General features: G+C 39.0%; 3 protein-coding genes across 4 annotated transcripts in view; 1 reads left to right on the forward strand and 2 right to left on the reverse strand.

The window, feature by feature from the left end:
• Positions 1-1,178: 1,178 nt before the first annotated feature.
• LOC146468492 (uncharacterized) lies at positions 1,179-5,406 on the reverse strand. The gene is made up of 4 exons (XM_085124277.1): positions 5,287-5,406; positions 3,365-4,370; positions 2,345-2,755; positions 1,179-1,860 (listed from the first exon to the last, which is right to left on the reverse strand). Exons 2-3 carry the CDS (start codon positions 4,364-4,366, stop codon positions 2,639-2,641), a joined length of 1,119 nt encoding a protein of 372 aa, XP_084980403.1. The 5' UTR covers positions 4,367-4,370; positions 5,287-5,406; the 3' UTR covers positions 1,179-1,860; positions 2,345-2,638.
• Positions 5,407-5,584: 178 nt separating this feature from the next.
• On the forward strand, positions 5,585-10,770 carry LOC146468493 (ATP-dependent DNA helicase PIF1-like). The gene is made up of 7 exons (XM_085124339.1): positions 5,585-6,430; positions 7,072-7,340; positions 8,273-8,379; positions 8,684-8,930; positions 9,465-9,552; positions 10,052-10,197; positions 10,343-10,770. Exons 1-7 carry the CDS (start codon positions 5,653-5,655, stop codon positions 10,577-10,579), a joined length of 1,872 nt encoding a protein of 623 aa, XP_084980465.1. The 5' UTR covers positions 5,585-5,652; the 3' UTR covers positions 10,580-10,770.
• A 79-nt stretch (positions 10,771-10,849) lies between these two features.
• Positions 10,850-12,940, reverse strand: part of LOC146468494 (alpha-1,3/1,6-mannosyltransferase ALG2-like) — an 8,896-nt gene continuing 6,805 nt past the window's right edge. Inside the window, exons 3-4 of one of the 2 annotated variants that reach the window (XM_085124350.1) lie at positions 12,749-12,940; positions 10,850-12,255 (exon numbers count right to left, since the gene is read on the reverse strand). The exon at positions 12,749-12,940 is cut by the window's right edge and continues 236 nt beyond it. In XM_085124350.1, coding sequence (XP_084980476.1) covers positions 12,142-12,255; positions 12,749-12,940 — 306 coding nt within the window. In that variant the 3' untranslated portion in view covers positions 10,850-12,141. Of the gene's footprint in view, positions 12,256-12,700 lie in introns of both variants that reach the window. The other variant, XM_085124351.1, reaches the window with a different exon arrangement.

Consider the following 12,940-nt stretch of genomic DNA (forward strand, 5'->3'; position numbering starts at 1 on the left):
TGCTAACGTAGTTTCATTTTCATATGAAAAGCACTGAAAGAAAGTCAACTGCAGCCTCACTTTCACTCAAAGGCCGGGTTACTAAGAACACGACTGTAAAATGGGCCATTCAAGTCCGTCACGTTTTCCCTTCAGGTCATGACTTAAAATTTATAGCTTTTTGAAAGGTTTAACATGAAATAACACTATTTGTTTACCTTAGTTACGATACTCGATCAACCGAATTTCACATCATGTAGTGGACTCGCAAGTCGGTTAAATGACGTCACCGTGCGAATATAGAACCCAGGCCTAATATAAAGAGCCCGCCTGCAAAGCCTGGGACTGAACTAAGCTGATTTCATCTATTATGGTGTTGGTGAACTGATTTTTGCCCGGTTTTCTTTGAATTGAATTACATTCCCCGCGATTAAAATGTTACGATTATGAACTTATATTCGTCCATGTTTTCTATCAGCAACATCATCTGCGCTGCTGCCTCAGCGATTAATTTGTACAGTTACTGTCGTGAGGGATTTTAAGACGCCTAAATAGAGATCGTTCTCTGGAAGAGTTATAACCTTCATTAACTTTGTATGTGATTGAGAATAAGCATCACTCCAATTTAATGTCAAACAATTGTTTATTGTAAATAAGAGAATTTAGCAGAAAAACTAACGCGGAGAGATTTCGACGTTTCGATGACATCCTGTCATCATTATCAAGAAAATGAAGAAAATTTACATAAGTAAGTAGACAAAACTAAACTGAAAACAATAGTCTAAGAGAAGGCGCGGAAATTGACTGATGGATTGGAAACATGAGCACAAAGCCCTCCTTTGGAAATTTTCACGGGCGTTTGTCCGAAAGAAAATCCAAGACATTTCTGCTTCTCGTTAAGAACGTATTTGGTGGCGTTAAGAGAGATTTAAAGTTAAAACTTTTATGAGTTTCTTTCTTCTATGTAAAGTAAAATCTTTTTTCAATAAGAACATGGGCTTCCTATGGTAACATTGGTGCGCCACGAGCACAAATTTTGTGCGCATGCGTCGCTATGCATTCATTTGCAATTCCGCACCCAAGAAATAAACCCCACATGATACACTAGGAGCTATAATCGTAAGAATTTGCCAGACAAGGGGGGCTCTCCTTTTTGAGGTTTCCTTTAAAGTTTCGACTGAAAAGCGTACAAAAGTATAGTTCTATATGAGAATTCTTTATTCCTTTACGAAAAATCAAAAGAAACCAGCCGGCGCTGGAAAAGGACCGTAATTTTTTTTCCCTTAACCTCTATCCCTATGAGGTTAGTTAGTTGTTAGTTCAGTTAGTTGTTGATATGCGTCAATCCACTTAGTTCAACGCCATTCTTTGTTCCCGTGCAAAGTGAGACTTCGTCGGTTCTCCCGGACGCGGTAGCAAGCTATGGACTTCGCTGATTTTTCGCCACTGCCATAGAAGGTGACGCGTCGGTTTCCCCGCACGCGGTAGCGAGCTACGGACTTCGTTGATTTTTCGCCACTGCCATAGAAGGTGACGCGTCGGTTTCCCCACACGCGGTAGCGAGCTACGGACTTCGTTGATTTTTCGCCACTGCCATAGAAGGTGACGCGTCGGTTTCCCCGCACGCGGTAGAATTTTCATTAAATCGTTACCCGCAATGTATTCCTAACGGGAGCAGTAGAGGATGCAGACCCCGACCGGAGTCTCGGTTGAGAAGTTCACCTGCATTGCGCATGCGTTCTTCATTTAAATTATACATTCTGTGCGTCAACTCGCACAGACAATCTGTTCAATGATAGCTCCCTTTAGGCGAGAAGGAGCCGTGAAGGAATACACGGACTGTTCCCTTTCCATCATCTTTAAGCTATCTCAGAGAAGGACCTGGGAACGAAAAGAATGAAGGATAAAAATAGGTACGCAAGAGGTACATGTTTTCACGGCTTTGAACTATATTTTAAAAACGTGAATGGTGACAAACAAGACAGTTGCACGTACATAATATATGCTAAGTTATGTCCAATTTGGACTGAATACATACAAGAAAAAATTTTATTTGGGGAACACAATAAAAGCTGATATTTCACTCAATTTTCAATTACAGAAAATGCTGTATTTATAGCACCAACAGAAGAGTAGTTTCTGTTGGCTGTCCTTTGACACATGCAGTTAAATTTGCTAAACGTGTCTCTGTGTGTATGTTTTTTAAGTAAGCAGGCAAAAGAAAGAACAAAAACAATGTGGAGGACTTCTAGCCAGGCAGACCCGAGTCTCCTATCTGACAATGAACTCGATTTGTTTCATGGTTGTCCCTTGTTTAAAATTCTCAGCCACTCTTCACTTTCCGGAAATTGTGTGTAAAACTTACCTGATCCTGTTCGGATGTGAAGTGATTCTATCTTTGAACCATAGTCCCTTTTTAGGATCCTTGTGGCTTGTAGTTCTCCCAGTTCTGGAACCGGCCAAAGCAGCACCTGCTCTGTGAGTTTCACTCCGTCTCCATCTTTACTTGTGAAAGAACCTTGAGATTGGCCTCCTTCAGTTCATCGTCAGGCCCGTTGCGATAAAAATTCTGTTTGTCTGTGATGTAGAGTATGTTTTTTTTATAATTTTCTCTCTTTTTATGCTTTTTTTTTTTTTTTTTTTTTTTTTTTTTTTTTTTTTAGTTTTGGGGGGAGGGGGGAACAGCAGCGGGTCTGATGTCTTCATCCACGCAGCTGCAGCAACACAAGAAACGTTTTTTGAACCATGTCTTCAATCGCTGAATACGACTTCTTGGCTGAAAAGACAAAACAGACAGCTAACAGATAAAGGATCATCTTAACAATATACCACAATAACAGAAGGAGCAGCATATACTATTAAAGAAGCAGAAAATTGAATCAAATCCATCTTCGTGGAAGGTACAGAGAGGGGCGTTTGAACTGAATTTCGAAGAGGCTGTGGTTCGTCGTCACTCTGCTTGGGTCGTGGAAGCGTAAATCGATGAATAAAGTATTCTAACTGGAATTACTTAATTCAGCCCACCATATAAGGCAGGATCGACGACTATTTCCTCAAAATTATGAATTTTTCAAGTTGAACTATGTTTTGTGGAAAATAGATCGCTCATCTTCAAAAAATTGTATCATTGTTTTAAAGACTTTATTTTGTGAAAAAAAATATCAATATTTTTAAATTTAAAGGTCATAAATACGATTAGTAGGGTATCCAAAACGTTTTGTAAGGTGGAGGCCTCGGGAAAGAAAGCAAAACGTTTTAACGAGACTCAAAAGAGCTTCTAAAAATCCGTCCGTGATTTTCAGTTGATAATAAGTTGGGGACCGGGGTCCCCCATATGATGGCCGAAAAGGAATATTATCATTCTCGTATTTTTTAATCAACTTACCTTGCTTGTTGATTTTGTGGGCAGTGATTCACTGATTGGCAGATAAGCACTTCCGACAGACTCAGGCTCAATTGTTTCTGACTTGCATACAAGTTCATTATGTGGAGCTTCGTTCCCCGATTCGCTTGGATCTTTCATCTCTGTCACACTTGGCGTTTGATTATCACGCACCCATGGAATTTTATCTTCACAAACGCATGGGGTTTCAATCGTTGACCCACATTGAGATTTAATTTCTGATGTCGTCTGGTTATCGGCAACGCATGGAGTGTTATCTGCCGAGACGCACGGGGCTTCAATCGCTAATTCACGTGGAGCTTGAATTGCTGGCATGTATGGCGAAACCTTCTCATTGGCGTAAGCTCCAACAAACGCGTCCCGAGGGCATTGAATCCGGATGAAAGGCGGGATCTTGGGAGGAGATTGGATGGTTAGCATGTTGGGGAAGATGGCTGACGAGCCTTCAGGAGGGAGGGTCACAGTAATTGCAACAGTATGTTCTGCAGGCTTAGCTGGCGTAGGGTGTTCTTCATTTTGACAAATTGCAAGTGGTACATACCAACCTCCCTGAATCCATACATGATTGAAAAGTGACGTGTAGTTATTATTTAAAAGACAGTACTCGTCGTACATGAATTTCCCGAGGTCAACTGCCCTTCCAAAAGCTTGTGTCATCTTTCTGTTTTCCATCTTTAAAGGAAAACACAGGTTTTCAATGTCTTCACATTTTTCTTTCAGTGTATTTAGTTCACTCACTGCTTTGGTGACTCCTTGCTTCCATTGTTCGTCTCGATCTTTTAAATTGTCCCTTTCCTTTTCAAGGGATTTGCAGTACTCCTGCCACTCAAGAACTTTCTCACAACATTCTTGTGCTTGGCTGTTTTGTGCGTTGCTGTCTGCTTGCAGCCAGCTTGTTTGATTGAGTAAGCTTTGAATTTCGGCATACTGTCGCTCTATTATGCTGATGAGCTGTTCTTGAGTATATGAAAACAGATCAGCCATGATCCTAGGAGAAAATTCACAGTTTGTAATATCGCTCTCGCTAAAAAATTAAGGATAATTACGAACCAAATCATTATCCACCGCACCATTGTGGCTCAAGAAACTTAAATTGCGCTAGTACAATGTTAAAGGAATTTTATGATAGAGGCTGGTAGCAACGTTTCTTGACACTTAAAGAAAACAAAGAGGAAAAATCTTTCAGGTTTCACTGGACGATTTAAATTACGTGCATCAGAAAAACTTTTGAATCAATTTTTCTTGCTGCCGGTGTTTTTCAAGTTGTAATGTGTGACATGAGTCGCGCAATTTGCGGGGATTTTATTGGAGGCATGTGTATTTAATTTCTTCAAGATCGTCTTCAAGAATTTAAAAGGGACCTTTATGGACGGTAGCACAATTTTTTATTTCCTCTTTTGATGAAAGTTTTCGTTCCTTCGTTAATTATAACAAACTAATGTGTTACCACGGGTAATAAATTTCACGCGCGGTTTGTCAGAATTTAAAAATTTCTCGAAGCGAGGCTACTTTTGAGAAAACGCAAGTGAAATTATATCTAATTTCACGAGTATACCATTTCATTTCCTTTTAACATCATGGATGACAAATAACGCTCACTATCGCGAGTTTTTGAAACGTTGCCATAGCAATTTCGTAGTTTCAAAATGGAAATAAAAAATAGACGCTGAAATTTCGCGGCAAAATGGTGAAGTAATTTTTCACGCCTGATATTAGTATGAAAGCAAACACCAGCTTTCCCCCTTGAGTGGAAAACGATTTCTGAGACGATTTAGGCCAGTCTGAATTGGTTGTAAATATAAAATGATAATTTTTGTGATGAGGCCTTTGCGGAGTGTGAAAAAAAGTGTGCAATTCCTCGCAATCTACTTTTCGTGGTAGGAAAAATTCAATAGGCATCTTACCTCGAGTTGACAGGTGGCGTTCCTTAACGAAAAGATCAAAATCTTCACGGTTTAAGCAGAATTTTCCAAGCTTTACGACGAAATAAAACTTTCCGCAAAACGAGAAAAGTTTCAGTTGTTATAGTGATGATTTCTTACGTCATAATTAGGCAAATTTAATTATTCAATTTGCAGCGCGCGGGCTAGTTTTCGTTCTCGCTCCCAGATCCTGTCGATTCTGTCTATAGAGAGAGTAACCTGGGATCAAGTTTAGAAACAAGAAACGCTGTGATTGGTTGAAACCTCGTGGAACCAAAATTTAAAGGAGAGCAAAGGTTCCATTCTATGTGCTAGACGTTCGATGAAGGTAATTTGTTTGATTGAATCATGGAAGTAAGTGAACTAGAATGCTGTGTAACGGTAGAAAGCCTCAACTCGAATGGTGTGGTTACAAAACGACGAACATACAAGAGTATAACAGTTGTACTTGGAAGAGATGAATTTCGCGACGTTGCGCTTCGAATTGTTAGCAACCAATCTCCGTTAGGAAAAACTTTTCTTTTGAAGGAAATAAGCGTTCACAAACGATTTTTGCAAGAAGGAAAGGCAACGATCAAGCTTCTAACGCAAAAGCTTCAAATAATGTTTTCGAACTGCCCCCCGAATCAGCTTGGTGCTTTCCTGAAATGCTTGTCTCTAAAGCTAGCTCAAAGCAAACAAAATGGACTCACTTGTAACAGAAGAAGGCTTTTAAGCGAAAAACTTCGATCATTTGAGAACATTAGCCCCCTAACAGACAAAGATTTCACAGGGATAACAGCGAGCAAGAAGCGACCACTCGACGGCAATAACGCTATAACACCGACGCGAATCAAAACGACAGGGAAAGGAAACATGGCGGATGATCGCGCAAACAACGAACCACCACGTAAACGTCTGAACAGTCTGAGCTCTTTTCAAACGAACCTTATAGCTGAACAAATGGCGGTGGTGAACGCGGTGAGGGCTGGGAGAAGCGTGTTTTTTACTGGAAGCGCGGGGACGGGCAAGTCTTATTTACTGAAACGTTTGATAACCATGTTGCCACCTCAGAGTACATTTGTAACAGCAAGCACTGGAGCTGCTGCTTGCCACATTGGTGGAGCCACACTCCATGCATTTGCAGGTGTGTTCAATAAGTTGATTCTCTAAACATTTTCGATCAGTTTTCATGAGAATTTGACATTTGATCACGACAATATCTTTCATTTGAATGCTGGACAAATGTCAGGTTTTCAAGAGAACTTTGTTGTCTTAGATAGATCGATACTTAATTAGACACAGAATTCATAAAGCTATTCATAACTTACCAGAATACATTACATGTTTTATACGTTTATTGTTGTAAATATTTCCTAGCAATGCTGAGAGAATAGTTTCTGCATTTTTGCATCAGAAATAGTTGGAGGATTGAGGTTAGGTCAGCAGAGGTTCCCCTAATATAGCTAATGTGTAGTAGGCATATACTGCTTCTAGTCTCCCTGGCAGCCATTCTGTGTCTCGTCACACAAAGCGGGGAGGAGGGTTGTGTGACGAAACACAGAATGGCTGCAGGGGAGACTAACACTGCTTCTTAATGAAGCAGATAAACTGATGCAACCCTCCTACTAGTGTTCCAATATGGGATTGCTTAGTCCAATCCTGCCCCCTCTGCTGTCACGCAGTGGAGGGGCCAGGACTGGATTAGGGATTGCTTGAGTGCACGTGGTAATGTCAAGTTAAGTTTAGAGATAATTAATTACAAATGTCATTTTAATTTTTGCACAGGTATTGGTAGTGGCAGTGCTCCCCTTGCCCAGTGTGTAGAGCTAGCATCACGCCCTGGCCGTGCCCAACAGTGGAGACGCTGCAAGCATCTGATCATTGACGAGATATCCATGGTGGATTCTAGCTACTTTGATAAACTGGAGGCTGTTGCCAGAGCCATTAGAAAAAAAGAAATTCCCTTTGGTGGCATTCAGCTGATTTTGTCTGGAGATTTCTTACAGCTTCCTCCAGTGGTAAAAAAGTTGGAGGAAAAAAAGTTCTGTTTCCAGGTGAGCTGTAATTAAGGCCGTTATTGTGAACTGTCAGAAACAAAATAATCACATACTACTTATACTGGCGGCCATACGTTGACCCTACTATAATTGCAATAATTTCTTCTTCTTTACCTCAAGCATAGGTAAGTGTATACAGCATGGTAGGTTGACACAATTGGTCCCAAAAAAGCTGTACCACCCTCTCCCCCCCCCTCTGTCCTTTGCTTTTGTTACTTTTGCGTGTATGGAATTCAACATCCATGGAGTGAACATTCACCAAGAATTTCATATTTTTTTAACCCTTTCCCGTCCGAGGGAAATGGCGAATTTTTCTAAATCGCTTACTATGAACTGGTAGACTACATGTGATATACCATTTAAAATATATTTTCTGGAGTGTGCTATAAATCACACCAACAGAGATGGAGGGGGTCACATATTAGAGTGAGAAAAGTCCAAAACGAAAGAAAAAAAACATTGAAAATTTTCTTATTCGTTGTACATACTGGGTATCCCCCTAAACTATAGCTTAATGTACAGCTCTCAGTGCATTGCTTGTTGCAAGATATCAACTGGACCCTTAACGTACAAAGGAAAAAAAATCCAAAAGTTTGAGGGGTGGTAAATCAAGTCTCATATAGGAGGGGGGCATGATTTTATGCCTTCAATTTATAGATCTTTCAAAGATCTTTTGGTTGTGCAAATTTCACACAAATTGACCAAATACTGAGCTCATAATTGCATCTTGTGCCATATGGCACTCTTGGTCGGGAAAGGGTTAAGCAACAAATCGAGCAATAAAACTAGACAAGAAAGGAAAATATTGTTTTGTTTTTGGAGTGCAGACATTGGACAGCCCTTTGCTACCACTGTTGGAAATTAGACAAATAATAAGTGAGCATTAAGTATTCTTATTAAATTTGCCTTAATTTATTTTTTCTCATTAGGCTGAATGTTGGAGTGACTGTGTTCATACTACCATTGAACTAAAACAAGTCTACAGACAAAAGGATCCTCTTTTCATCTCCATTCTGCAGAATGTCCGTGTTGGAAAGTATGGCTTGATTTTTTTTATAGTTACCAGGAATTACAACAACTAGACAACATCTGTGGATCATGCTGTTTGGTCTCTGCTATTTACTTCTAATATCAAAGAACAAATTCTCCTGTCTTGTCCCCATACTTTTCTAATAAAAGTATTGGGAAGACAAGAAAATTCACCTTGGGTGATCGCATTCCTCAATTCTCATGACCTCAGAGGTTGAAAAAGCATTGATATTTCAGGAGAATTTTGATGCTGATCACTGTTGGGGCTTGAAGGGTTTATTAACATAATCATTTATTCCACATTTTTCCAGCTGTCCTGATGCACTTGTATCAAAGTTGACAAAAACAAAGAACCAAGCAATAGATCGTGCAGGAATACTTGCTACAAAGCTCTGCACTCACAAGGAAAATGTAAACCAGATTAACGAGATTCACCTGTCAAGGTTGCCAGGTGACAAGAAAGTGTTTCAAGCCAGTGACAGCGATAGCAGTATGTGCACAGTGATTGACAGTCAAGTTCCTGTTGGAAAGACACTTGAGTTGAAAGAAGGAGCACAGGTAAGAATAACGTTTAATATTAAATAAATACAAATTGTAACAATGTTTGAAAAAAGGTTTCTCTTTTCTTATGGACACCTGTTAATAGTTCTTTACTGTATCATGACTTTGGGCAAATTTGGGTGTTATCAATAAAGGAACAAGTTGGGTAGATCTTGAGGAGGCGGTGTATTTGCTATAATGGACTTTAAAGGGAGGCTCGTCTTGAAAGGGGTACCTTTTTTAGGATTAAGGTACATATTAAGGGTAGGCGATTTAATGAGCTGTAAAGTACAGAAAATGGTAGGGCAACTGAAAAAAGATAGTGTTTCTACAGCAGATAATTATGTGAAAGGGGTACAATGGAAGGTGTATGAAAGGGTTACCTTTCCTGTCAAAAATGGTATTTAAAAGGGTCTAAAAACACCCCCCCCCATCCCCCACCGCCACTCCCCTCGGTAGATCCAGGGGGAGTGTTGAGGGGGTTACAACTCCCATTATGAAAAGTTTAAAACTTGACAAAGTAAATTTTTGAAAGGTGCAATCTACTTTTAGGTCATGTTGGCCAAAAACTTGAACGTTTCCAAAGGACTTGTTAATGGAGCGCGAGGTATAATCACACGATTTGAATCGGGATCAGCAGGTAAATATTTAACACTTTGGAAAAATTCGGAAACAGACAAAGCGGGCATGTAGCTGAGTTAGGGCATCAGACTTGTCACCTGTAAATAGGCAGCTGGTCCACTTCTACCTTTTCTAGGATTCTTAACCATGTTATATTGTATTTGAAGTATTTGTTTCTGTCCAGTTACCCTGTCCTCCCAGGGAGAGGATAATTAAGTAACAAATACTGTTATTATGATTTTGTAATAAATCTAACCACCCCTGGCTGTTATTTGAGGAAAAAAGTAACAAAATTTAAGTTTAATGTCTATATTGTACTACTGTCTGCATCTCTGGTGTTTGTTTCACTAAGCTCTAAGTTATGAAGTAAACCAGAGTCAAAGTTTATATTACTGAATAACATCAGCCTTCTCTGCTACCTTCACTTTACTTTGGGAGAAATCACAAATTTATCATTTGTTATATGATTTTTTCTTCTTCAAGTTACTTAGATGAATTTTTTTCAAATTATTTTTTAGGCTATCCTGTGGTTAAGTTCATTTCAGGTTTAGAGCAGACCATTGGTCCCGAGAAGTGGGTGGTCAAGACACCCGGTGGTGGGACAGTTACTAGACGACAGCTGCCACTCAAATTAGCCTGGGCAGTGTCCATACATAAAAGCCAGGTATGACAAATTACAATGCAACTTAGGATGTGCTGTAAGGTTGTACTTGGTCCGTAATAACTTGAGCTGTATTTATTTACCAATTTACAGTAATTCTGTAATCTGTTATTGTAACATCTTTTATGACAATCCTATCTTGTTGCAGGGTATGACACTGGACTGTGTTGAAATCTCATTGTCAAGAGTCTTTGAATATGGCCAAGCTTATGTTGCACTTTCACGAGCACGAAGCTTGCAGGGGCTACGAGTTTTGGATTTTGACAGCAAATGTGTGCGTGCACACCCTGATGTCCTCCGTTACTACGCAAGGTTACAACGAGATGCAAAAATGAGGAACTGTAACTTTCAGAATGAAGACAAGGAAAATATTTTCCCTGATTAGACAAAAATATATCAGACTTTAATGGAGAACCTTTCAGTCAAGATTATACTCAAAACCCAGCGTCTCTCAAAGTGTTATGAAAACATATTTGGACCACAAAGTTTTTTGTGTGCATACAAAATGCTGGATGGCATCAGCAGAATGTTGGTCAGTCATCTCCTTGCCATAACCCTATGTGGATATGTACAAGCAGTAACAACCATGGGGAAAGGGGGAGGGGGGAAGGGGGGTGGGGGAGGTTGTAGGCCAACAAGACAGTTGACACTCAGATGAAAATTATTTTATATTTATTGGTCAGTTTTATTATAATTTCAGGCGCAAAAAATTTTTAAGTTTAGGAATTTTTTGAAAGCACCCCTGGTTCTAACTTTTACTCTTAAAGCCCCAATACCAACTTGCATCTTCTCCTCACTTTTCTCCACATATTTCTTATAGTACTTGTTGGGAGAATTTGTTTAAACATCAAGTCATTTTATCTTTGGTGAACAGTTCCTTTATTCTCCTACATTTTTGATCAAGAAGATAATGTTAAGGAGAAATTAGATGCTTATCACTACTGGGGCTTCAAGGGTTGTCTTCAAACTTTAGCCTTGAAATTTTGAAAAGAGGAGAAGAACACCTTATGGTTTTTACAAATCCTTGCAGTACAACAACAAAGAGAGATTTCAATGAATGAACAATGTCACCTCTACTATAGCAACACTATTAATTTTATTATAAGCATTTTATTTTTGACCTCTTCCTTTTTGAAGGATATGAATTTTAAATTTTTATTAATATATCATTACAAAAGATGTCAACTTAAGATCTATGTACAGGTTTGTTGTAATAAAATTATTTTGTTGATGAATCAGAATCATAAAGGAGAGACTCTTTCCTAGATCACTGGTCTTTTGAAAGGTTTGAACTTTTTCTTAAAAACATTTCAAGTATTATTATTATTTTTTTTATTTGCTTTTTAATGCCTTGTATAGATTTTTCAGGACTCCAAACAAGTCAGAATAGCTGTACAGTGTATACTGAAGTTTCCAAATCCCCAGTTAAACTACACTTGACTATACAATGCATACTTCTGCATAATTTTTGTCACTTGCAAACACTTCACAGATTTCCAAGACTTTGAAGGACTTGTTGGATGGTAACTAAATTTCCAGGATTTTTCAGCCTTGGAAGACTGTACTCAAAGGAATATGCTAATTGGGGACACCTAATCTACAAATACTAATTAATATAATACTATTAATAACTGTAATACTAATATAATGATATGCAGTCTAAAAGACAGACATGTTAAGTAAAAACTCCTTCATTAAGGACACCACTCATCTGGGACCAGAAGAACTGTGCATATTTAAATGGTGTGCCCTGACATTAAACAGGTTGATTGGAGAAAAAATGTATGGGTCAGATTCTGCCAAAAGATAACTGTCCTTAATTCAAGGGTGTCCGTAGAGGGGTGCGACTGTACTCCAAAATTCCAAATACTAACTACTGTATGAAGACAAAACCTGGAGTTTTCCACACATTTGGTCACACCATCAACATTCAGGTCTGAGTTTTTTTCAGTCACTGTAGAAATGAAGGACCCAAACACAGGCCGCTGAAAACACAGCAACCATTAGAAAGCATATTACAGCATTCAGCCATGCCCTTCCTAGAGGTGTTCCATCTGTGACCTGTGAATAAATGAAGATGTTGGCATGTAATGGTGACCAGACTAAGTACAACACACTACCTTCACATGAAGATTGCCACTTTATAGGTAGATGGTGTGACATTCTTTAGACAGGCAAAGCAATGTGTATAATATTATAAATGGCTTCTAGAAAAATGACATTTCCCTATAATGGTCTCATTAAGGTCCTCCTTTAAAAAAAAAACCCTCCTTGCATGCCTTCTTTAACGCTTTAACCCCTAATATTAATATGATATTCTCACCACTGGTCTGCATATACTTCTCATGGTATAAGTTGGGAGAATTTGCTTAAACATCGACATTTAATCTTTGTTGATCTTTTCCTTTTTTCTCATGAGCTGTATGTACGTCATGTAATTTGCACACATATTGACATTGTAAGGAGAAATGAAATGATGGTCAGGTGGTGCAAAGCCAACCCTTACCTAATCTAGGGGGTAAGCATCAAACTCAAGCAAGTACAAACAACATACAATATTGTGAAGATGTTGTGCAAAGACATCAAAAGAGAATTTCTTGATGACATTTTCCTTGCCAGCATCACCCAGCCTTGAAGAAAGCGATGAATCCTTCACAAACTTCTGCATAGCAACAGCAAAGGACTCAGCATCAGGATTACACAAAAACCCTGTCACTCCATTTTGGACTGTCTCTAGTGGCCCTCC

Source organism: Pavona decussata, unplaced genomic scaffold, assembly GCF_977016875.1.
Source record: "Pavona decussata unplaced genomic scaffold, jaPavDecu1.1 SCAFFOLD_130, whole genome shotgun sequence".
NCBI classification, from domain to species: Eukaryota; Metazoa; Cnidaria; class Anthozoa; order Scleractinia; family Agariciidae; genus Pavona; species Pavona decussata.